This window comes from Brachypodium distachyon, chromosome 4 (genome assembly GCF_000005505.3).
Source record: "Brachypodium distachyon strain Bd21 chromosome 4, Brachypodium_distachyon_v3.0, whole genome shotgun sequence".
In the NCBI taxonomy this organism is placed as follows: Eukaryota; Viridiplantae; Streptophyta; class Magnoliopsida; order Poales; family Poaceae; genus Brachypodium; species Brachypodium distachyon.
In genome coordinates this window covers 41,709,589-41,729,556 of record NC_016134.3, presented here as the reverse complement: position 1 = coordinate 41,729,556, position 19,968 = coordinate 41,709,589, and the positions used below count along the sequence as shown (strand labels likewise).

Sequence of the window (19,968 nt, the reverse complement as noted above, 5' to 3'; positions counted from 1 at the left end):
AAGAGTGAAAACTCGATCCATACTTTATGCCGGACCAAGCGGGTGAGGGAAATGGTCCACGGTGGACCATTTGGCTTATCCACTCACTACTACAAAACACTTTAACCCTGCAAGTTTCATCACTTGACGCAACGAAGGAAAGCATCAGTACAGTCAAACACGGCTGACATGTCAAACGTAGGCGGGTTAGAGATCACAAACTTTCTCTAACCCTAGTTTGCCCTAAAGTAGCGTCAAAGAAGTGCTGACACTTCTGATTCATAGTTCTACTAACGCTTTGTTAATTATGAAAGGTCAAAAATGTGAAGAACTCCTCTGATGCTTTGCCCGTGCGGAACTTCAGAGACCATGGGCAACGTATTTAGTGACGCTCTTCTGGTTTGGCCTGTCAGAGTTGTGATGCCACTGCTCAGACGCATCAGAGAAGGCTAAGCTGGAAACGTTAGAGATCATGATATTTGCAAATATTTAGAGATCATGAATTATCATTTTCTTTTTAGTCGACACACAATCACAAGCTAGTTAAGCATTCCGCTCAGTGATTAATCGGATCAATGGCACTACAGACCAACATAAGAGGTAACACTACCATAATGGCCACTGATAGTTCACAAATAATCATTCATGCGCAGATTGATGATGTTCAGACACGGATCGACCGAAGCCGGCGCGTACCTAGCTAGCTTCATTTGTTGATTTTGTGCAAAGGAAATGCTTTCTTGCTTACTAATACGGGGGAGCTTGGTGGAAGCCAATGGGATGTCGAGCTCGGGAAGCAATGCCATTCTTTGCAACAGCACACCTACGTCGTAGGAACTCCATAGCAAAAGCCAAAAGGGGATAAATGGATCCATGATTAGTTCACTCCATAACCTCCATTTCCTCCCTAATTGCATGGTTGGTAAATCGCACAGGTGTCCGATGTGAAGGAGACCACTAGCTTACAGTTTCTTGATAAAAATGTCATATTAGGTGGTGTAAACTACGTGTTAGATAGATTTAACAGATATACAAGAAACACATGTACTTTTTGTTCGGCGTGTTGGCAGTTACTAAGTAATAATGGAGATTGTGCTGAGAAGCAATGCATGATTTGGCATTCCTTGCAATTAATTGTGTGTATGCATGCACGAAAAACTCATGACTTGGGTCTACTTTGTGGAAACAGAGCAATTTTGTATCTTTGTATGCACGTTCCTAGTAGCTAATACACTAATTAGTTTGACACGCGTTTCCAGTCAATATCATAATTTTTAGAGGAGTTTCCGGTGCCAAATCAGATGAGCATGCCCTGTCCCCTGGAGGAAAGTTTTGGGTGGTAATGAATAGCCAGAGTTTTCAGTCAAAAAATAATATCCAGAGCTCTTGGGTGGTTATCCAGTTGATATCTTCCTAGTCATGGTCATGTGTATTTGGATTTCTCAGCAGCAACAACAAAATATATCTTTTCTATGCCAACACAGAACCATGATTCTGTCTTGGTACGTGGTTCGAGATAGCATGACTGATGTGTAAGCGTGACAATTCACATCAACTACGACAGTGCTGAGTGTGTAGTTCTCGTGTCGTGCAGGGACGAGGTTGCCCTTGATCTTGGTATCAGTGTTGTGTTGCCGCAACTTTCGTGGAGGGTCAGCTTCTTCGTCTACGTCGGAGCGTCCCGTGTCGGCTCCTCCCATAGCAGTCACGGTTTCTTTTCTTCGATTTTGGTGGGAAGCAGAGTGGTGTTTGGGCCTGTGCTTGGTTCTGCTTGTGTTCGTCGGGGATTCCCCCAATGGTCTCCAGTGGCCGTGATTTGTTTGCCCCTCTAGAACCGGCACCAGAGGTCATTCACTGGAGCTCCATTCTGGTTTAGTGACTGCGCAACTCCCTATTTAATTAATGAAAAATAGGCAAATCTTTTGCATCGGTTTCAAAAAAACAATTCACTTCAATGGGATATACAGTTTGCACATACTTTGCAAAACTGTGTGACAAGCAACATATCGAAGTCAGATCATTTCAGGATTGATACTAACATGTTACATCAGTTCCTGAATATTGTAATCCCCAAAGTGTGTGAGCTGACCCATTTACATTTAGCGTGCTACATTTAGTAACCCTGGTGTAGTGGCCGGTCACAACGAGTGTGGCAAATGACTCAAAGACATTCCGCATACAATACGACTTCAACATATCATTTCTTCTAAATGCATTTGATGTTTAACTTTAAAAAAATCACGTTTGTAAATCATCACACCTCCAACATATGGCATTTTGTACGATTTTTTTGAAACTTTTAAACATGATTACCATGGAATTTGCACCGTAAGAGTGGTTTTCACCGGATACGCCGTCATTCAACTTTATATAACACCATCAAACGCGCTGCCATGCACAATCTACAAAGGTGTGATTTACTGACAATTGTCCCCACTAATTATTTTTATTTCTTATTCAGAAATGAAAGATTTATTGCTACCTGGCCTTTATATAGAGGATGCACACAACCACAGATTATTATAAACAAAGATTGGCTAAGAATAATGAAAACATGATTACAAGAAAAAGAAATGACCCAAAAACATGCGACACAACGTCTCCTTCATCTTCCAAAGCAACGTATTGGAGATTATGCATGCACCCCGACATTGTTGTATCAAACCAACGAATGGCCCCGTATCAAGGATTTTCATCCCAAGGTTAGCTGAGTCCAACCAATGAATGCCATACATTGACCACCGAGACAACACCTTCATCAAGGAGACGACACACGTACGTCATTGTTAGAATTCAACAAGTGAAGGCCAGGTTTTCACCCTGGAAAAGCATAGAACAATGTTTGAATCACCAAAATCGCCAGCTTCCGTACGCGAGCTATATTATTGCAACAACCATGATGGTATCCTCTAGGGCGGGTGGATCACGACCGAAACTCCTCCCACACATAGATTGGCTCGGCTAGTTAGGGATCTCGACATCCTACTAGCATCGAAAATTACAAAATTGGCGGACCTCCACAAGATGAGGGGTAATTGCCTGCACCAAGCACGCCTTTGCATCGTCATTGCACCACCCCCCACATGGACCATGCACAGAGGATTGGTCACTGATCAAGGGTTGTTGTCGTTCTATCAAGCACCAGATCAGTTCGCCAGTTTGGACTCTGTACCTAGGGCCTAGCATCTACTAGCAATCGCCGACCTCAAGTGAAGTTGCGCCTCCTTTGACCCAAGACATGTGCGTGAGCACCACGAGACTCTAATCCTGAGGACAAAAGTAGCCTAATTAACCGACCAAACTTATTTCAAACAAATGAGCTAGTTTTCCAAAATGTTGTGTCATTTTAAAATTTTAGTTCATTTGGTTGAACTAAGGAGGATCAAAGGGTACCCTGAGGGTCACAATTTTGCAGCTCTAATTTTCAGGACATCCAAAATCGCTGGCGGGTGCTTGCAAGCAAACTACGCAGAGTGGAGTACTCCGTACGCACTACCCACACATGGATCGATTGATCAACTCCCATCTTTTCAAAATCAACTGATTACTACCTCGCGTCAATTAGCCTACCCGCTTGGACAAAGCTGCTCCATACCTTGTGCGTAACTAAAGAGTAAAGACCAAATTCGAAATTCAAATCGCACTTGAGGCAACGCCAAAAAATACTTGTAATGATGCGGGCAGTTGGGAACGTGGGAAGTACTACTAGTTGAGTAGTGCTCCGATAATTCAGATTCAAATTCAAAACGGAGAAGCGCCAAGTGACCAACTTCTCCTTCTTCTTGCTGTACGAGCTGTGGTTTCCTCTTGTCGTCTTGCGTTTCTCTTCTCTCTGAAAATTAAGATGGCGTGCCAGCTAAGAAGGGAGGCGGACTTAGCGGAAACAACCCTACGACAGCCCCGTAATTACACAAAAGCTCCTTCTCCTCTGCGAATACTAATCTCTGTAATCTCCGTCGTACCTCGTCGCCTTCCACGACGACGGCGGCGGCGGCGGCGACTCGTCTTGCCGCCTCTTCCTCTTCTTCTTCGCGGCGGCGGGGTTCACCGGGCTCGTGGCGGCGTAGAGCTCGGAGAGCAGCCGGTACCTCTTGGTCGCCCTCGTATCCATCTCCACCGTCGTCGTCGTCGAACCCAGCGGCGACCCGCTCTCCTCGACGACCCGCTCCTCCTCCTCCTCCGCGGCGAGGTCCTCGGAGCACGAGCTTTCCGACCGCCAAGAGCACGTCGTGGTAGTCGCCGGCGACGCCTCCGCCTCTCCCACGCTGAGCTGCAGGAGCAGTTCGGCCGCCGCTAGCTCCGCCGCCGTGAAGAGGCCGCCCCCCAACATCCAGAGCTCCGCCAGCCCGCAGCCCACGGCGAGCGACGTCATGGCTTGCGCCCGCAGGCAGGCAGCGGACGGTTGAGGCTTGAGGGGGACTGAGGGAATCCCAAATACTCGCGGACAGCCCGGCTGGGACGGCCGGTCGATGTGGAAGATCGAAACGGGACTGAGGCGTAGGATGCACGCGCGGCTTTATAGCGGGGAACCGGCTCGGTCGGTGTCGAGCGCGACGCTGCCGTGGGGGCCCCCCTTGCTTGTGGTGCCCGGCCGGACCGGGTCGCGCGTCGCCCAGAACGTTGGGTAGAGGTGGAGCCCAACGGCCAACGGGAGCGGGACGCGTGGCCTGGTAACGGTGGTGGTGTCGCGTCTCGCGCGAGACCGGGGTGGGCTTTGGGTTGGGCCGGGCCCTGCTTGAGACGTGTGGGCCTGTGGGGGGTGGTGGGGTCACGCGGATCAGAAGAAATTTGTACAGGCGGTCAGGCTGGCACGTTGATCCCAAGTATGTGCCCCGGTCAGGCCATGAGCCAGAGGAAATGCTAGAACCCGATCTAAATCCGCTGCTTCTATTTTAGAGTGGATTTCTCCTCCTGGTTTTAGTCACGCACGTCTTTTTAACCTAGGAAGGATGCCCACACAATGTTTAACATATGTTTGTTCATTTCAAATGAAAACAACATATTACTGGGCATTTTCTATTTTTACTAAAGACATGACAAAGAGACAAAAGGAGTGCTAGTGTCAACCCCGAACTTCAAAAATTCTTAGAACCAGATGGTTGTACAAGAGCTGGCTCTAAAATAAACTTGGCACTCGATGTTCCAGTGGGTAGTCCTAAATCTAATTCATCTTAGCACCTGATTTTGACCAACGTTGCACATTAGGTGGAGGTGTTCTTTCACCGCCACCTATGTCATTTCGTGTTTATGTCGTCTTGTTGACTAGTGGGGATTTGTACCTTTTTTACGTGGTTTCTGCTTGGTTTTTCTGATAACTCTTCTTCCTCTATAATCAAATAAAAGAACTCTGGCTCTATTGAAGTGTACCAATAATAAATGATATGCATGTGTAAAAAAGTTCTTTTAAAAATCAAGAATATATATGAGCAAATTGAGATTGCAGTAAGAATGTATATAACACAAATCAATATTCATACACTAAGGGTGCATTTGGTTCCGTTGCTCAGCTCGCCCGTAGCTGAGCTAGCCCAGCTAGCTCGTCTAAGCTTTGCTAGCCTTGCTTGGCTGTATGTTTGGTTGATTGCTCTTGTGCAGCTGCTAGCTATTTGGATCGAGGAAATCAGGGTGAGCCGCTGAAGGTTGAGGTCGTGGATTACCGAGGAGTTGGATGTTTTTTTCCGTTTGAAACGGTCTTGCCGTCGAAGGCGAGCCGATCCGGCTCTCCCTCTCGAGCGAGGATTTTCTGGCCCGTCCTGACAAGCTGGCCCGCGTGAGCTAGATTTATTTTGAGTTTCCAAACGTCTAGCCTAGCCTAGCAAGGCAAAAACGGTTCTAGCCTCAAATCCAAACGTACCCTAAGTACCCGTGATAATTGATAACAATTGATAACGAAGCGCTCGTGAGGATTCCATCAATTGTCAATATTGATAACTCCAATCTTAAAAGACAATATGTAAGTGCCTTTTTATTCTTTTATTTTGAAATTGTACAAATAGGATAAACACATGAATGAGATATATGCATGTGTAGAACTAGGAATTTGAAAGTCACAAGAATTATTTGTGGTTGATTCACATATGAATAGAGAAAACATAGAAATCATAATAATTTTGATCCATTAAGGTCAAGTCATGAGCAAAAGCAGAGATGGGATTTTTATATTCCCCTAAAGTAAAAAAAAACTCAAAAAATATTCCACTAAAGTCCGGATGGATTGTAAGAACTCTGCTTTCTATTTTGGAAATGATATGAAATGAGATTTTTATGATTTCATTTATCCCTTTCCTTTGGATCTAACGAATATATTGTGTCACAGTTTTTTCTTTCTATGAATCAAAGAGGCTCCAAGTACACGTGTATTGTGATACGCATGCTACTACTGTCCCAAAACAAAAATGATAAATATACAACAGCGCGATGTGTTGCTGGCAACACGGGAGGCCACAAACCGAGTAGCCCAAGGGGAATGGCATCAGTGCGGCGGGGAGAGGAAAAGTTGATAGTCCATGCGAAACCGTCGCCGTCTGCACAAATTCAGAGATATTTCCCGCGAGGAACTGCAAAGCTACCGACGCCGTGCTAATTTGTGTGCGTGGGCGCGCAGGTTGCTCCTGCAAGGGGGCTAGCCCGGTTGGAAAGATGCCTGCTGCTCCTGTGTGCGTGCCTAGAATCAAGACCAGACCAGACAGACGCATCCGCAGCGGCCGCAGCGGCCGGGGGCCATCTAGCCTGCGGCCCAACTGCGCTACGCATTTTCTTGCCGAAAAGTAGCAGCCCATCTAGCATTGTAGCCTGCCTCGTAGCATTACCACGTGCATCTTGTTTTTTTCTTCTTCTAAAACGGGCTCATTTGATCCCTAAATTGCACTGTAAAACTGAGCCCTAAATTCATTGTTCTTGTTCTTAAATCGGAGTATCTCATGGTTTCTTGAATTCCCATTTTTATCTAAAAATATTTTTTTTCAATATTTTTGTCTAAAATATTATTGGAGCCCTAATAATATTTATTTTTAGAATTTCATAGCTTTCATTTTTTTCAAATATGTATGGTTTCCATTAATTCTTAATATAGTTTTATTGGTATTTTGAATGGATAGTTTTTCTTCCTTTTTGTTTCTAAGTTTATGTACTATTCTTTCTTCTACATGTGAAACCTTGTCGTGAATGTTATTTCGATTGAGGTCTTTCTTGTTCTCGAGGCTCGTCCTCTTTTGTGCTTTTGGTATTTCCTTATCAATTCGCCAACAAAGCATCAGTTTCATTGGAGGCGGGTGGCTTATATAACTTTTCAGAACCTATAACGTTAGTCTAACTTTTATATGCGTGATATTATAAGTTTTTCACCAAATATAAGGAGGTAGCGGAGAGATGTGACTTTGAAGTTTGATTTAACATTTAGTTTTAGTAAGGACTTTATTGTTGATACTCGTTCCAATTTTTGTGGTCTATTGTACTTTCTTTAACAATGCACCGAAACTAGATTAACGTGTAAAAATTTAGGATCCAAACGTTTGCCATAGAGGATTAGGACCAAACGTGAAATTGAGCAATGGTTGAGTACTGTCTTTTCCTCCTCCTGAAAGGAAAAAAAAAGTGTTTTTTTTGTTATGGCAGACATGTGAGCGATGAGCGATCGATACCAAGACCAAGCCAACCTTGCAAGTTGCAATTACTCCGGGTAAGCATTTGAGGCTATACGGATGCAAGAACAACTCGAGCTGTAAAGTCCAAAGTCGTCGTCGTCCCCTACGTCCCCTTCATACTTTCATCAGAGCTTAGCCAATCCCCCCGAGTCCCAATCAGCTGGGCGATCGATCATGGCCGCCACTGCCATCCTGCTTCTTCTCTTCGCGGCGGCGGCTCCACGGCTCTCCGGCGCGACGGAGTACACGGTGGGCGACTCCGACGGGTGGACCATCGGCCCGAGCTACCTCGCCTGGTCGCAGAAGTACAACTTCACCGCCGGCGACACGCTAGGTAAGGTATATCGTCGGTGTGCAATTTCCGTCCATAAGCAGGATCACCGTGTAATTTTGAGAAAGATCACCGTGTAATTGATTCGATCGATATATATGCGCGCGCGTGTGCGTGGTGCCAGTGTTCAACTACGTGCCGCGGCAGCACGACGTGCGCGAGGTGACGCAGGACGCGTACCGGACGTGCGAGCCGGCGGCGAACCAGACGGTGCGCGCGTGGGCTTCGGGCCGCGACCTCGTCGACCTCGCGGCGCCGGGGGACTACTACTTCGTCTGCAACGTCACCGGCCACTGCCTCGGCGGCATGAAGTTCTCCGTCGCCGTGGCGGCGCCGTCGCCTCCCCCTCCTCCGCCGCCGCGGGCCTTCCCTACACCCGCGCCGCCGCCGCCGTCCTCGAGCTCCGCCGGCGCGTGGCCGGACGTGGGGGGAGTCTCCGGCCTCGCGATCGGGATGTGGATTGCCTCCTTGTTGTCGTCGTGATGTTGATGATGTGGATCAGATCATCAGAGCGAGCGTTGACTTTGATAATTGTGTTCCACTCGTCTGGAAACAAGTTGCGGATCGCTATTTTTTCTGTTTTTTCTGGGTTTGATCTTGATTGTTCAGAAACTCGGAAACTCAAGGTTTACTGTTGGAGGTAGCTTTGCCACCATGTATACTGACCTGACTGTTCATATGTCAAGAATTCAAGATCAGGCCGCGAAACAAACACGAGATAGCAATGACAGCTGCTAAGGAGACAGCTAGCTGAATCGACCTGTGCTTTTGCTGAAGTGGTTCCCATGCTTTTGTCCGCGATGGACAGGTTCAGTTCAACTGCAACTCCAGGCTGTTGAAGGAGATCGTCGTCTCGTCCGGCCGGGCCATCGAGGAACAGGTAAAAGGAGCTGTACTCGTCGCCACGCCCAGGTACCTGACAAGAATTAACGACTTTAAATCCGTTAAGATTTAAGAACATATCAAGCTACGTTCGTCAGAAACAGGCTGTGATAAACACTTCCTTCAGAAAAGAGGAGAAAGAAAATGCCGACAAACATGTAAGGACTTGTTCGGTGTTAGTGTATTTTTTTAGTTCCTAGTGTTTTGGGTATTTGAGAGTTTTGAATGTTCACCCAAAACACTCAAAAACCCAATGCAAAACACTAGTGTTTTTCTAAAAAACACTAGTTTGAGAAGTGTTTTAATTTGGTACTGTTAAAAAATTGAGTGTTTTGTTGGGAAACTATGGATAATCCACTCCAAATCCTTCCAATCAAACAACCATTTGGAGTTTGTAGTGTTTTTCAATTTGGAGTAGATAATACCCTAGAAAACACCTCAAAAAGTGTTTTGTTGGGAAACTATGGATAATCCACTCCAAACCCTTCCTATCAAACAACCATTTGGAGTTTGTAGTGTTTTTCAATTTGGATTGGATAATACCCTAAAAAACACCTCAAAAACTCTAGTACCAAACAAGGCCTAAAGTGGCAGTGAGATATGTAATCAAACTCCCAGCAAAATAATGCATGCATACGATTTATGTAAATCATTAACTCAATCCGTTTCATTTTACTTCTATATGCAGTCTCTTGCCGCAATCTTTGTGATGGTAGTACTACACTTCTAACAAAGAGCTGGCCTTTCTGGCTTTTATCTAAAGAAAGAGAAAGATTGATCAGAAATTTTCACTTCAAAAGGTTGATCGGAAAATAATCCGCGTGCCCCAACATTTTATTTTGACCCGAAAAGTTGATGGTAGTACTAAACTGAACAAGTAATACAGAGATTACACACACAAAAACAGAAAAATATACGAACGAACAGCTAGATGCAAGTAGTGACTCACTGATAGGATGTGAACAAATCACCCGCTTGGAGGCTTGCGTAAAGGCGCAGACCGTTGGAAGATTGAGATCGGCTGGCTGTGTTCTGGAACTTTGGAAGTCAGGTGTTGCCGTGGGAACGAAGACCTAGCGCCGCAGCGGAGGCCGCCGCGGATGGATCCCGTGGACGTGGTGGTCGCACCGATGTCAGCACCTGTCTATTATCGACACTGACTTTTGTTTCAGTTTACTTCGTTTCTTCTGCGGTTACAAAACCGGCGCCAAGCTGTCGATTATGCTCAAGCTTGATATTTCCAAGGCATTTGACTCTGTCTCATGAAAGTTCTATCTGGAAGATTCTGCACCACCGTGGCTTTCCGGCTAGATGGCGCGAATTGGTCGCGCTGCTGCTCCGTACTTCGTCGACACGCATCCTTGTGGACCAGCAGCTGTCGGAGGCCATCCTTCATCGACGCGGCCTCCGGCAGGGTGATCCTCTCTCTCCCTTGCTATTCATAATTGCGATGGACTGTCCCAGAGCTTTGATCAATGCTGCGGAGAGGGCTGCTCTTTTGCTTCCGATTGGTAGACGCCCGTTGACCCGAAGGATCTCCATTTATGCAGACGATGTCATCCTATTTTTTAATGCTACGGCTATGGAAGCGTCTCATGTCAGTGATATTCTCAAGCTATTTGGCGACGCTACGGGGCTTCAAATAAACCTCAGGAAGAGCTCTATGTTCAGTATTAATTGCAGTTTGGAGGTGCCAGCGGCCCAATTCGCTGATGTGCTCCCATGCTCGGCGGCGACCTTCCCTTGCACTTATGTGGGCATGCCTCTCTCGATTTCGCGCCTGAGACGCTCTGATTTTCAGTCGATCATCGACAAGGTGGCCAAGCGCCTTGCTGGATGGCAGGGCCGCCTCCTATCCACCGCCGGTAAACTCGTTCTCAACTCGGTTTTGTCGGCGCTCCCTAACTTCCAGATGGTGGCGATGGCTCAGCCGGTCTGGGCCTTGAAGCAGATTGATAAACTCCGTCAGGCTTTCCTATGGACGGTCTCAGATAGCTGTTCGGGAGCTAGGTGCCTTGTCGCCTGGTCTAAGGTCTGTGTTCCCAAGTCGCTAGGGGGGCTCGGTATCCCGAATCTCGCGATGCATGGCAGAGCTCTTCGTGTGAGATGGCTATGGAAGTGCTGGGGCCGCGCCGATCCTGAGCGGTTCAATATGTTCAGCAATGATCCCACCACCTTGGCTCTTTTTCATGTTGGGACCAGATTTGTTATTGGCAATGGGGCTAGATGTTCTTTCTGGCACGATCCTTGGCTTAGTAGCTGCACTCTCAAAAGTCAGTTCTCGCAGCTCTACGCTTTCTCCTCTTGCACGAAGACATCTCTCAGGGAGGCCTTAGTGGAGCAACGTTGGGTCGCGGCAACCAGGCGGGAGCCGGGCCCAAGGGTTCTTGCTGAGTTCGTCGACCTCTGGATTCGTTTGAGAGACGTCCATCTGTCAGATGAGACGGACATGATCCTCTGGAAATTCAATATGTCCGGCACCTACACCGCTTCCTCTACTTATGGTATGCAATTCCATGGCCGTTCCACCCCTAGTATGGCTGCTCTAATTTGGCCGGTGAGGATCCCCCTGAAAGTTCGCTTCTTTGCTTGGACGGCGCTTCAAAATCGTTGTCTCACCGCTGACCGCCTTGCCCGCAAAGGAATTGACCATAATCCGGTTTGCAAGTTCTGTAGAAGCTCGCCGGAGGATGCGCAGCACCTGTTCATCGGTTGCCCGTCCGTGGCGAACCTATGTGATGAGCTGTTGCGGCTCTGGAACCTGCTGCCAGAATGGCATGGTCCCCGGGACAGTTCGATGGTGGAGCACTGGACTATCTGTGCAGAGGGCGCTACCTCGTATTGATCTTCTGGTGGATGGTTTGGAAGGAAAGAAATGACATGACGTTCAATGCGAAGCGTTCCACCAACTCGTTGATCATCGGCTTTGCCGTTGAGGAGATTGCGGCATGGCGATTCGCCAGGCACAAGGGAGCTAGCATTATCCCATGATTGAGCAGTTCTGGTTCCACCGAGTTAGACATCCCGAGTAATTCCTTTTGTTGCCGGTCTTTGTCGATCTCTATATATACCTCTTTGTTGTTTGCCGTTTAGGGGCTACCGAGACTCTTGTATATCCTCCTTGCTTATCAATGAATCGCAACCGTGTTGCTTTTCGTCAAAAAAAAAAAACCCGATGCCAAGTCTGGAGAGGGGAGTAGGATCCCGGCTGCTGTGGCTGACCTGTGAGTCCGGGGCCACATGTCAGCCCCCCTCACGGCAAGTAACGTACGTCAGAGGAGCTGTCTCCCTGGACCCTATGGCGCAACTAAACAAGAATAAAAGACACGATACAAATTTTCTTTAGGCAAAGAAAATGGCTCTCCTAGACGTGGTTGTACTTTTCTTTCTCTCGGGAAGAAGTATTGTATAGAGCACTTGTACTTATCCTCCCGATTTTGGGCCAGTTCTTTTCGGCTTCAGCTTCTCCAGAAACGGCTTTACCTTCTCTACCCACAGAAACTGTGGTGGGGAGAAACTACTAAGAAACTGCAGTCTAGTTCTTTTCGACTAGTGGCATCTCAGCTTATTATCTAAGTTGTCTATTGGAAAGTCTGTAATACTCCTAATCTAAAATTCTGTTTTGACTGTCTTGTATGAGTTATTTTATACTGATTTGCAACACATATGCCTATAAGAATATATCATATATCCATAAAGTGCTACGTATTAGACCATCACAGTAATTATCCAACACTATCAAGGTTTCTTGAGACCAAAATCTTACACACACAAAAAGAACAATTATTTACCAGATCGAGCAGTTCAAAGAAACGTAATCAAAGGAGATTCATTCTGAGCACACTACAGTTTTCTATGCTAATCAATCAGCAGCACACACAAGGAATCCATTCGGTAGGATTAGACGTATGGCCGGCCTAGTGGCACTGGAGCGGTACTGGAGGAGGTGGCCGTCGTTGTGCCAAGGAAGGCTGGGCCACGAACTAGTAGGGGCGGAGGAATACAGAAGGAGACGGAGTGGCGCGTAGCAGAAGAGGAGGGGAACTGCGCTGCGGCCAACAACGGGCGACGACGGAGTTGAGGAGGGTTGCCGCGGCCAACGAAGGGGCGGCGCCGACGATGAATTTGAGGGAGGCGCGCGGTGCAGAGGAGAAGAGGGAGGCGGCCAACGGCGGTTGCTTCCGGCGGCCCACACAGAGGCGGCGACCCACGCGGTGGCGGAGGAGGAGCAAAGCTTCGCGCAGCGGCGGCGCAGCGGACTTCAACGGGAACCCTAATCGCCACTGGGTTGGGGAAGAGAGGAGGTAGGAGAAGATCGCGAGGGTATGAAATGGGAGGAAAGGAGCAGGTGAATCGTTACGTACCCGCGGTGGCATTTTTCTTGTAATTGGAGTGCCCTTTTAGGGCAAAACAAGGTGGGATTTATCAAAAGTCCAAAAAGCTACCCTAGACTAGTTTTTTTTTCATATGAAGGATTTTGGGCGTTGGGCTGCTCCTAGAAACTTGTGGAATGTAGTTTTTTTCGGCTTCAGCTGTTGTGGAGCTAGAAACTGTTTTAGAAGCCAAAAAGAACTGGCCCTTTGCGTCGCTCACTGCGGGGAGCAACGCTCGTTTTTTTTTACCTAGCAATAGAGCGCCCAACACTAGGAGGTGATTTATTTTTTCTTGGTTATATTAACGTCTTTCGTCTAACTCACTTGCTCGTGGCCTCTAAGACCTGCCATCATGGTAGAACAAAATGTCATACAAACTGTCCACAATTGGTGTAACTCAACAAAAACAAAAGACACCATGCAAACTTTCTTTAGCCAAAGAAAATGGTCCCTCCTTGATAGGTTTCTTCTTTCCTTTCGCTCGGGGCGAAGTATTAATTTATGGAGCATTAGTACGTTGTCTTGAATTTGTGTCACTTGGTAGGGACGTTCGAACGATTGTTTTCTCGGTTTTACTGGGCGATCAAGCTTCCTTTTTTTCCTGGTTACCTTAGTGTACTCTTTCACCTAACTCACTTGCCCCTGTCCTCCGAGACCTGGCAACATGGTAGAACCGAAGGCCAAACAACATCTCACTGTTGGCGCACCTTGACACAGCAAAACATGCAGACGTTTTTTAGACAAATAAAATTGTCACTCCTCGAAAGAAAGGTTTATTATTTCTTTTAGGGCCTCCACGGTGTATGTCAAATAGAGGTGTCAAATTGTTGTTTGACATTTGGCACCTCATTTCAACATTATGTGACCAGTGTCAAATCTTAGAATTTTGGAACTGAAGCAGCTACATGATCCGGTGCCAAATTGAGACAAAACATTAAAAAAATCCATGGTGTGGAACGAACATGACCGGAGATAAAGCAAGTAGCAGTACTATTGTTTAGTTTCTGTATGGAACCCACACAAGTAAAAATTTTAGCATCGCACACGTCGTGGAAAAAATTTGCTTATGGCATCGGTGCCAAACTGCACAATCTCAGCCGTATTTGGCTTGACACAATGTGAAGGCCCTTAGCTCGAGAGAAGTATTAAATATATTATTATTACTTATTCTGTTGGTTTTTTGTCACTTGCGGGGACGTTCGAATGATCCTGACGATCAAGCGTCCAACGCTGATAGACGTTTTTTTCCCCTGATTACCTCAATGTCTTTTCACCTGACTCACCTGCGAACATAGTAGAATATAGAAGGCCATACAACAGTGCTTACCGTTGGCGCACCTTAACGTACAAAAATAAAAGCAAGCATGCAACTTTCTTTAGGCAAAGAAAAGGATGCTTGATGGATCTACACTTTTCTTTCGCCAAGGGAAAAGTATTATACAAGAGTGTTTCGGTTTTGTCTGGCGGTCGAGTATCCAACGGTTGGTAGGTTTTATTCCCCGCGGCCTGTTTTGCGTCGCTATCCAGTGTGTTCGGCTGTAAAGTATAGTCACAGAATGTTTTTACAACGCATTGTGCATACGATTAAGCAACCGCAGACTGTGCTAATTAAGCCCAAAGTGTGTGCATAGATCTAAATTTCGTCCAAACATATGCAGCGATGTAATCAGCGAAAAGTACCAGCCGGTCGATTTATTCATAGACAACCTCAGTTGTACTACTCACCACAAATTAAACAAAGAGAGGACACACGGGGCCACATCCATGCATATGCATGTGTCCAAAGTTACACGACCGAGACGTCACATCACGAACAAACCAAAGAAGAAACAGAATCACGCGGGCGGTATATATCCGCAGAAAAAAAAATCACGCAGGGGCGGGGTCGACCAAATTAACCAGCTGCTTCGATTACACGTATGCATGTAGCATTTCGCTCCATAGTTAGGTTCCTGCGTCCTGCGGTGCGGTCGCAGCGCCGGTGCCCCTGAACGAGTCCAGCGCCTTGGCTGCTTTGCCGCGCAGCACGCACTGGTGGTATAACGCCGCCACGGTCGCGCCCACGAACGGCCCGACCCAGAAGATCCACTGCAGAAGTCCATCAACAAATAATCAAGAGAAGATCGATGTAGTTAATTGCAAAGGCTAATTACGTGCGTATATGGGGATGCAGTCTTGGTGGTTTACTCACGTGGTGTTTCCAGGCTATGTGCTGGTTGTACATGACGGCGGCGCCGAGGCTCCTGGCCGGGTTAATCCCCGTGCCGGTGACCGGTATGGTCGCCAGGTGCACCACGAACACCGCAAACCCAATCGGCAGCGGCTGCAACACCTGAACAGAAACACGCAGAACAGAACAGAGCACGGCATCGAGTCAATCACACGGTGCGTCCGTCATTTCCACGGCAATGCATGCATGCATGCAAGCAAGAAGAGGAAATCAAACACGCAGCTAGAGCTAGAGCTAGGTAGGTTACGGGGACGAAGGAGTCGCGCGCGGTGCGCTTGGGGTCGGTGGAGGAGAAGACGGTGTAGACGAGCACGAAGGTGCCGACGATCTCGGCGCCGATCGCTCCGCCCACCGTGAACCCGTCGGCCACGGTGTTGGCGCCGCCGCCGAAGGCCTCGTAGCTGTGGGCGTGGCGCGTGATGGCCTTCACGATGGCCGCCCCGCAGATGGCTCCCAGGCACTGCGCCGCGATGTACATCGAGGCGCGCACCAGCGACAGCTTCCTCCCCACCAGCATCCCGAACGTCACCGCCGGGTTCATGTGCCCGCCTGAGAGGCCGCCGGTGCAGTGGACGAGGACGAAGATGGTGGCGCCGAAGGACCAGGCCACGCCGAGGTAGCCGACGCCGGTGCACGCTTGGGCGGCGGCCTGGCTCTTGTAGCCGATGACCGTGGCGATGCTGATGTAGAGGAAGATGAGCGTGGCCATGAACTCGGCGATGACGGCGCGGTACAGGGACCAACGGGACAGCTCGCTCCTGTCCAGCAGCTCCGCCGGAGGGTCCCAGTACGGCGCCGTCAGGGTGGCCTGCTTGGCGAGTTTGGCGGCGGCCACCTCCTCCTTCGTGTTCGGCATTATGCAACCTGAAGAACTTAATTAGGTCAGTAGGTACGCGCAGGCTAGCTAGTGCTGGTGTGTTCTTGGCGCGAACAGAGCGAGGTGGTAGGCGATGTTTAAATACACGAGCCGATGAGCTAGAGGTAGCCAGGTAGGTACTAGATATTTTGAGGCAGGAGGTTGCTCTCGCCGTTGCATTGGAATATAATACCTTTTGTTTCGTTTTAACGAAAATCAACAAAAGCGAGTGGCCGTCGACGCTTGATCTTGTGATGAAGAAGGGATGAGAGAGGCACTCCAAAATGCGACAAGACGGCTCGACAGATCAGCTAAAGATTCCTAAAAAAAAGACAGAGCTAAAGATCGAACAAGACTAGCTAGCCTAGCAAACCTTAGGCGTCTTCTCTAGAACATGTAAATCAGTTTTGCTTTGCTTTAATCAACTGGAAAAAGGGGCACGGTCGATCCTAGCCCAGTTTCGGCGACGCCCGTATGTGACCTCGAAATGATTAACTAGCATGTACAGAGATTCTACGTGTTACATGACGTTTTTAATTCGTTTCTGACTTTGTGTATAGATTCCTTTTGTTTGCGCCTCCACAAATGTCAGGAAACACTAGTGTTAGAGTGTTTGTGCATTTAAGAACAAGATATAATCGTAATCCAGTGGTTATGTCTCAAGCGTCTAATTTTCAACCAAAAGTTTTAAATTCCAGTTGATGCATCAAAATTGTTGGATCAGTATTTGAACGTTATTCTACCCTCCACTTTCCATTGTCCGCTCTAAATCTTAAAGCACAAACCATATCCAGTGTTTGAGAAATCGACTTATCTCAACCTAAGTGACTTAGATATAGCTGTAATTCACATCAAACACGGATAATGTATTTTTCGTAATGTTTTTGACACACATCATTTGAAATATTAGTGTATCCTGACGATTCAGCGCCGACTGGTAGGTGGGTTTTTCCCTAGTTATGTTAATTAGTGTATTTCACCTAACTCACTTGCTAGTGGTATCTCTGATCTACCAACATGGGAAAACAGAAAGGCATACAACTGTGATCACTGTTGTTGCACATAAACAAAAATAAAGAGAGTGGATTTTTAGAACCCAAAGGTGTTGCACTCACAATCCCGGGCCATCCGCAGAACTTTGAGATCAACGCCCAAAGCACACTGCATCGGTGGTTCAGCACTTGCACCATCTATCTCCTGCCGGCGGTTCTGCACTCGCACTCCATCTCCTGCCGGTGTACTGCATTATCGCGCCTCTCCAGCTTCGCAGCGCCGCAGCGGGGTGACGCGTCGGTTTGGGAAGCACTCTCTCTCTCTCTCTCTCCCGCACGAATCTCAAAGCGCATGCGTTTGTGTTAGAATATTGGCGTGGTGCGCCCGGGTGTACACGAAGCTTTCCCAAATAAAATTTTACTATGAAAACTTTCGTTAGGCATTTCTTTTGCTCGGGGAAAAGTATTAAACACGCATCAACAATTCTTCTTCGTGTTTTGCGTCAGTCCTTCCGCCAATCCGAGGAGCGTTTGGGTGCTCTTTTTTCCGGCTCCACCTCTTGGTTGAGTGCCGGATGTTGGTAGGTGTTATTTAATTTTCTCTGTTTTGCATCGCTATCCGGCTCGTTCGGCTGGACCGCGAGGTACAAAACGTTCTCCGGTTGAAAAATTGGTAAACCGATACGGATTGTATAAAATAAGGGTGTGGCTATTTCTCAATCCCCTGTTTTTGAAGCAAAAAAAAACATATATTTGATCGGGTATGAATGTATCAGAACCGTTGAATTAAGATCTGAGAATCACGATTACTCACACCTCTACCATGTGACATCCTTGGATTAAGATCCGGCGGCCAATGCAAACACGCGGACTGGTCACACTAAAAACATACAGTTTTTTTATAGCAAAACCGATAACTAAATTTGAAACAACACAGTCAGCTACTGCAACCGTGCCAAGTCCAAATGGTTGTTCAAACGATTCTGACATAAATTTGTTTTTGTTGCATCCCACGGAGAGTACATGTAGGAACTTTCGTCCATACACAGACATATGTAGCGATGTAATCACCGAAGTGTAATTGCATAGATTAATCGAAGAGACAACAGACAACAGAAGGGACCACCCGTGCATGCACATGCAAGCAACAGTCCAAAGTTACACAAGACAGCATGAACCAAGCAAAGTAGTAGAACCAAGAATCAAACAGGGACGCCCGGGCCGACCAAATTAAGCAGCTTCGATTACACGGATGCATGCGTACGTGTGTGCTCGCTCCTTGGTTAGGTTCGTGCGGTCGCAGCGCCGGTGCTCCTGAACGAGCCCAGCGCCTTGGCGGCCTCGCCGCGCAGCACGAACCGGTGGTAGAACGCCGCCACGGTCGCGCCGAGGAGCGGCCCCACCCAGAATATCCACTGCAAGAATAATCAACCAATCAAAAATCGGTATATATGCATGGTTGTTGCCAAGGTTAATTACGTGCGTGGATGCAATCTTAGTGGTTTGCTCACGTGGTCTTTCCAGGCTTTGTGCTGGTTGTACATGACGGCGGCGCCGAGGCTCCTGGCCGGGTTGATCCCCGTCCCCGAGATCGGTATTGTCGCCAGGTGCACCACGAACACCGCGAACCCAATCGGTAGCGGCACCAACACCTGAACAAACACACACACAGAGCAGAGGAAAACAGAGCACGCTCAAGTCAACCACTCGGAAACCACGGGTATACGGCATGCAAGCATGCAAGAAGATGAAATCAACACGCGTACGGGGATGAAGGAGTCGCGGGCGGTGCGCTTGGGGTCTGTGGCGGAGAGCACGGTGTAGACGAGAACGAACGTGCCGGCGATCTCTGCGCCGAACGCTGCGCCCACCGAGAACCCGTCGGACACGGAGTTGGCGCCGCCGCCGAGTGTCTCGTAGCTGCGGCCCGTGATCCCCTTCACGAGCCCCGCGCCGCAGATGGCCCCCAGGCACTGCGCCACGATGTACAGCACGGCGCGCACCAGCGACAGCTTCCTCCCCACCAGCAGCCCGAACGTCACCGCCGGGTTTATGTGCCCGCCTGTACCATGCATGCACCGGAGTTCATACATCGTAACGTAAATATGTGCAAAACTATCTCCGTTAGTACTCCGTATAAAATATGTTATTGTACTTAGAGATGCTTGGACGACGTGCCTGAGACGCCGCCGGTGCAGTAGACGAGGACGAAGATGGTGGCGCCGAAGGACCAGGCCACGCCGAGGTAGCCGACGCCGGTGCACGTTTCGGCGGCGGCCTGGCTCTTGTAGCCGATGACGGTGGCGATGCTGACATAGAGGAAGATGAACGTGGCAGTGAACTCGGCGATGGCGGCGCGGTACAGGGACCAACGGGACAACTCGCTCGTGTCCAGCAGCGGCGCCGGCGGTGGGTCCCAGTACGGCGCCTTCGTGATGGGCTGCTCGGAGGTGTCAGCGGCGGCCACCTCCTCCTTCGACATTTCTGTTACCTGAAGAACTTAGCTCAGGACGTCCGGTAAGGCTAGTGGTGTGTGTTCTTGGCGCGAAGAGAGCGAGGCGATAAGCGAGGTTTAAATAGACGAGTGATGAGAGGTTTATAGGAGGTTGCTGTTGCATTAGATCGTTATTTCTTTTAAATAAAATCAATCAATAAAATCGAGTGGCCCCGGCGCCTGATCTT

At 48.2% G+C, this 19,968-nt stretch overlaps 4 protein-coding genes across 4 annotated transcripts; 1 reads left to right on the top strand and 3 right to left on the bottom strand.

The window, feature by feature from the left end:
• Positions 1-3,593: 3,593 nt before the first annotated feature.
• On the bottom strand, positions 3,594-4,458 carry LOC104585133. The gene has a single exon (XM_014902552.2). The coding sequence runs from the start codon at positions 4,349-4,351 to the stop codon at positions 3,917-3,919; it is 435 nt and encodes a 144-aa protein (XP_014758038.1). The 5' UTR covers positions 4,352-4,458; the 3' UTR covers positions 3,594-3,916.
• Positions 4,459-7,617: 3,159 nt separating this feature from the next.
• LOC100843091 (basic blue protein) lies at positions 7,618-8,665 on the top strand. The gene is made up of 2 exons (XM_003576733.4): positions 7,618-7,956; positions 8,078-8,665. Exons 1-2 carry the CDS (start codon positions 7,797-7,799, stop codon positions 8,434-8,436), a joined length of 519 nt encoding a protein of 172 aa, XP_003576781.1. The 5' UTR covers positions 7,618-7,796; the 3' UTR covers positions 8,437-8,665.
• A 6,206-nt stretch (positions 8,666-14,871) lies between these two features.
• On the bottom strand, positions 14,872-16,392 carry LOC100842787 (probable aquaporin PIP2-7). Its single transcript, XM_003576732.4, has 3 exons — positions 15,686-16,392; positions 15,400-15,540; positions 14,872-15,296 (listed from the first exon to the last, which is right to left on the bottom strand). The coding sequence occupies exons 1-3, from the start codon at positions 16,292-16,294 to the stop codon at positions 15,153-15,155; spliced, it is 894 nt and encodes a 297-aa protein (XP_003576780.1). The 5' UTR covers positions 16,295-16,392; the 3' UTR covers positions 14,872-15,152.
• Positions 16,393-18,255: 1,863 nt separating this feature from the next.
• LOC100836595 (probable aquaporin PIP2-7) lies at positions 18,256-19,852 on the bottom strand. Its single transcript, XM_003578490.4, has 4 exons — positions 19,465-19,852; positions 19,053-19,348; positions 18,798-18,938; positions 18,256-18,701 (listed from the first exon to the last, which is right to left on the bottom strand). The coding sequence occupies exons 1-4, from the start codon at positions 19,766-19,768 to the stop codon at positions 18,570-18,572; spliced, it is 873 nt and encodes a 290-aa protein (XP_003578538.1). The 5' UTR covers positions 19,769-19,852; the 3' UTR covers positions 18,256-18,569.
• Between the last annotated feature and the right edge of the window lie 116 nt (positions 19,853-19,968).

Bases quoted from the DNA above. Each gene is read 5' to 3' on its own strand.
- LOC104585133 (XM_014902552.2), bottom strand. From the start codon at position 4,351: ATGACGTCGCTCGCCGTGGGCTGCGGGCTGGCGGAGCTCTGGATGTTG.
- LOC100843091 (XM_003576733.4), top strand. From the start codon at position 7,797: ATGGCCGCCACTGCCATCCTGCTTCTTCTCTTCGCGGCGGCGGCTCCA. The intron at 7,957-8,077 runs GTAAGGTATATC...GCGTGGTGCCAG, and splicing joins CACCGCCGGCGACACGCTAG to TGTTCAACTACGTGCCGCGG.
- LOC100842787 (XM_003576732.4), bottom strand. From the start codon at position 16,294: ATGCCGAACACGAAGGAGGAGGTGGCCGCCGCCAAACTCGCCAAGCAG. The intron at 15,541-15,685 runs GTAACCTACCTA...GTTTCTGTTCAG, and splicing joins CGCGCGACTCCTTCGTCCCC to GTGTTGCAGCCGCTGCCGAT. The intron at 15,297-15,399 runs GTGAGTAAACCA...GGACTTCTGCAG, and splicing joins ACATAGCCTGGAAACACCAC to TGGATCTTCTGGGTCGGGCC.
- LOC100836595 (XM_003578490.4), bottom strand. From the start codon at position 19,768: ATGTCGAAGGAGGAGGTGGCCGCCGCTGACACCTCCGAGCAGCCCATC. The intron at 19,349-19,464 runs GCACGTCGTCCA...TGCATGGTACAG, and splicing joins CTGCACCGGCGGCGTCTCAG to GCGGGCACATAAACCCGGCG. The intron at 18,702-18,797 runs GTGAGCAAACCA...TTATTCTTGCAG, and splicing joins ACAAAGCCTGGAAAGACCAC to TGGATATTCTGGGTGGGGCC.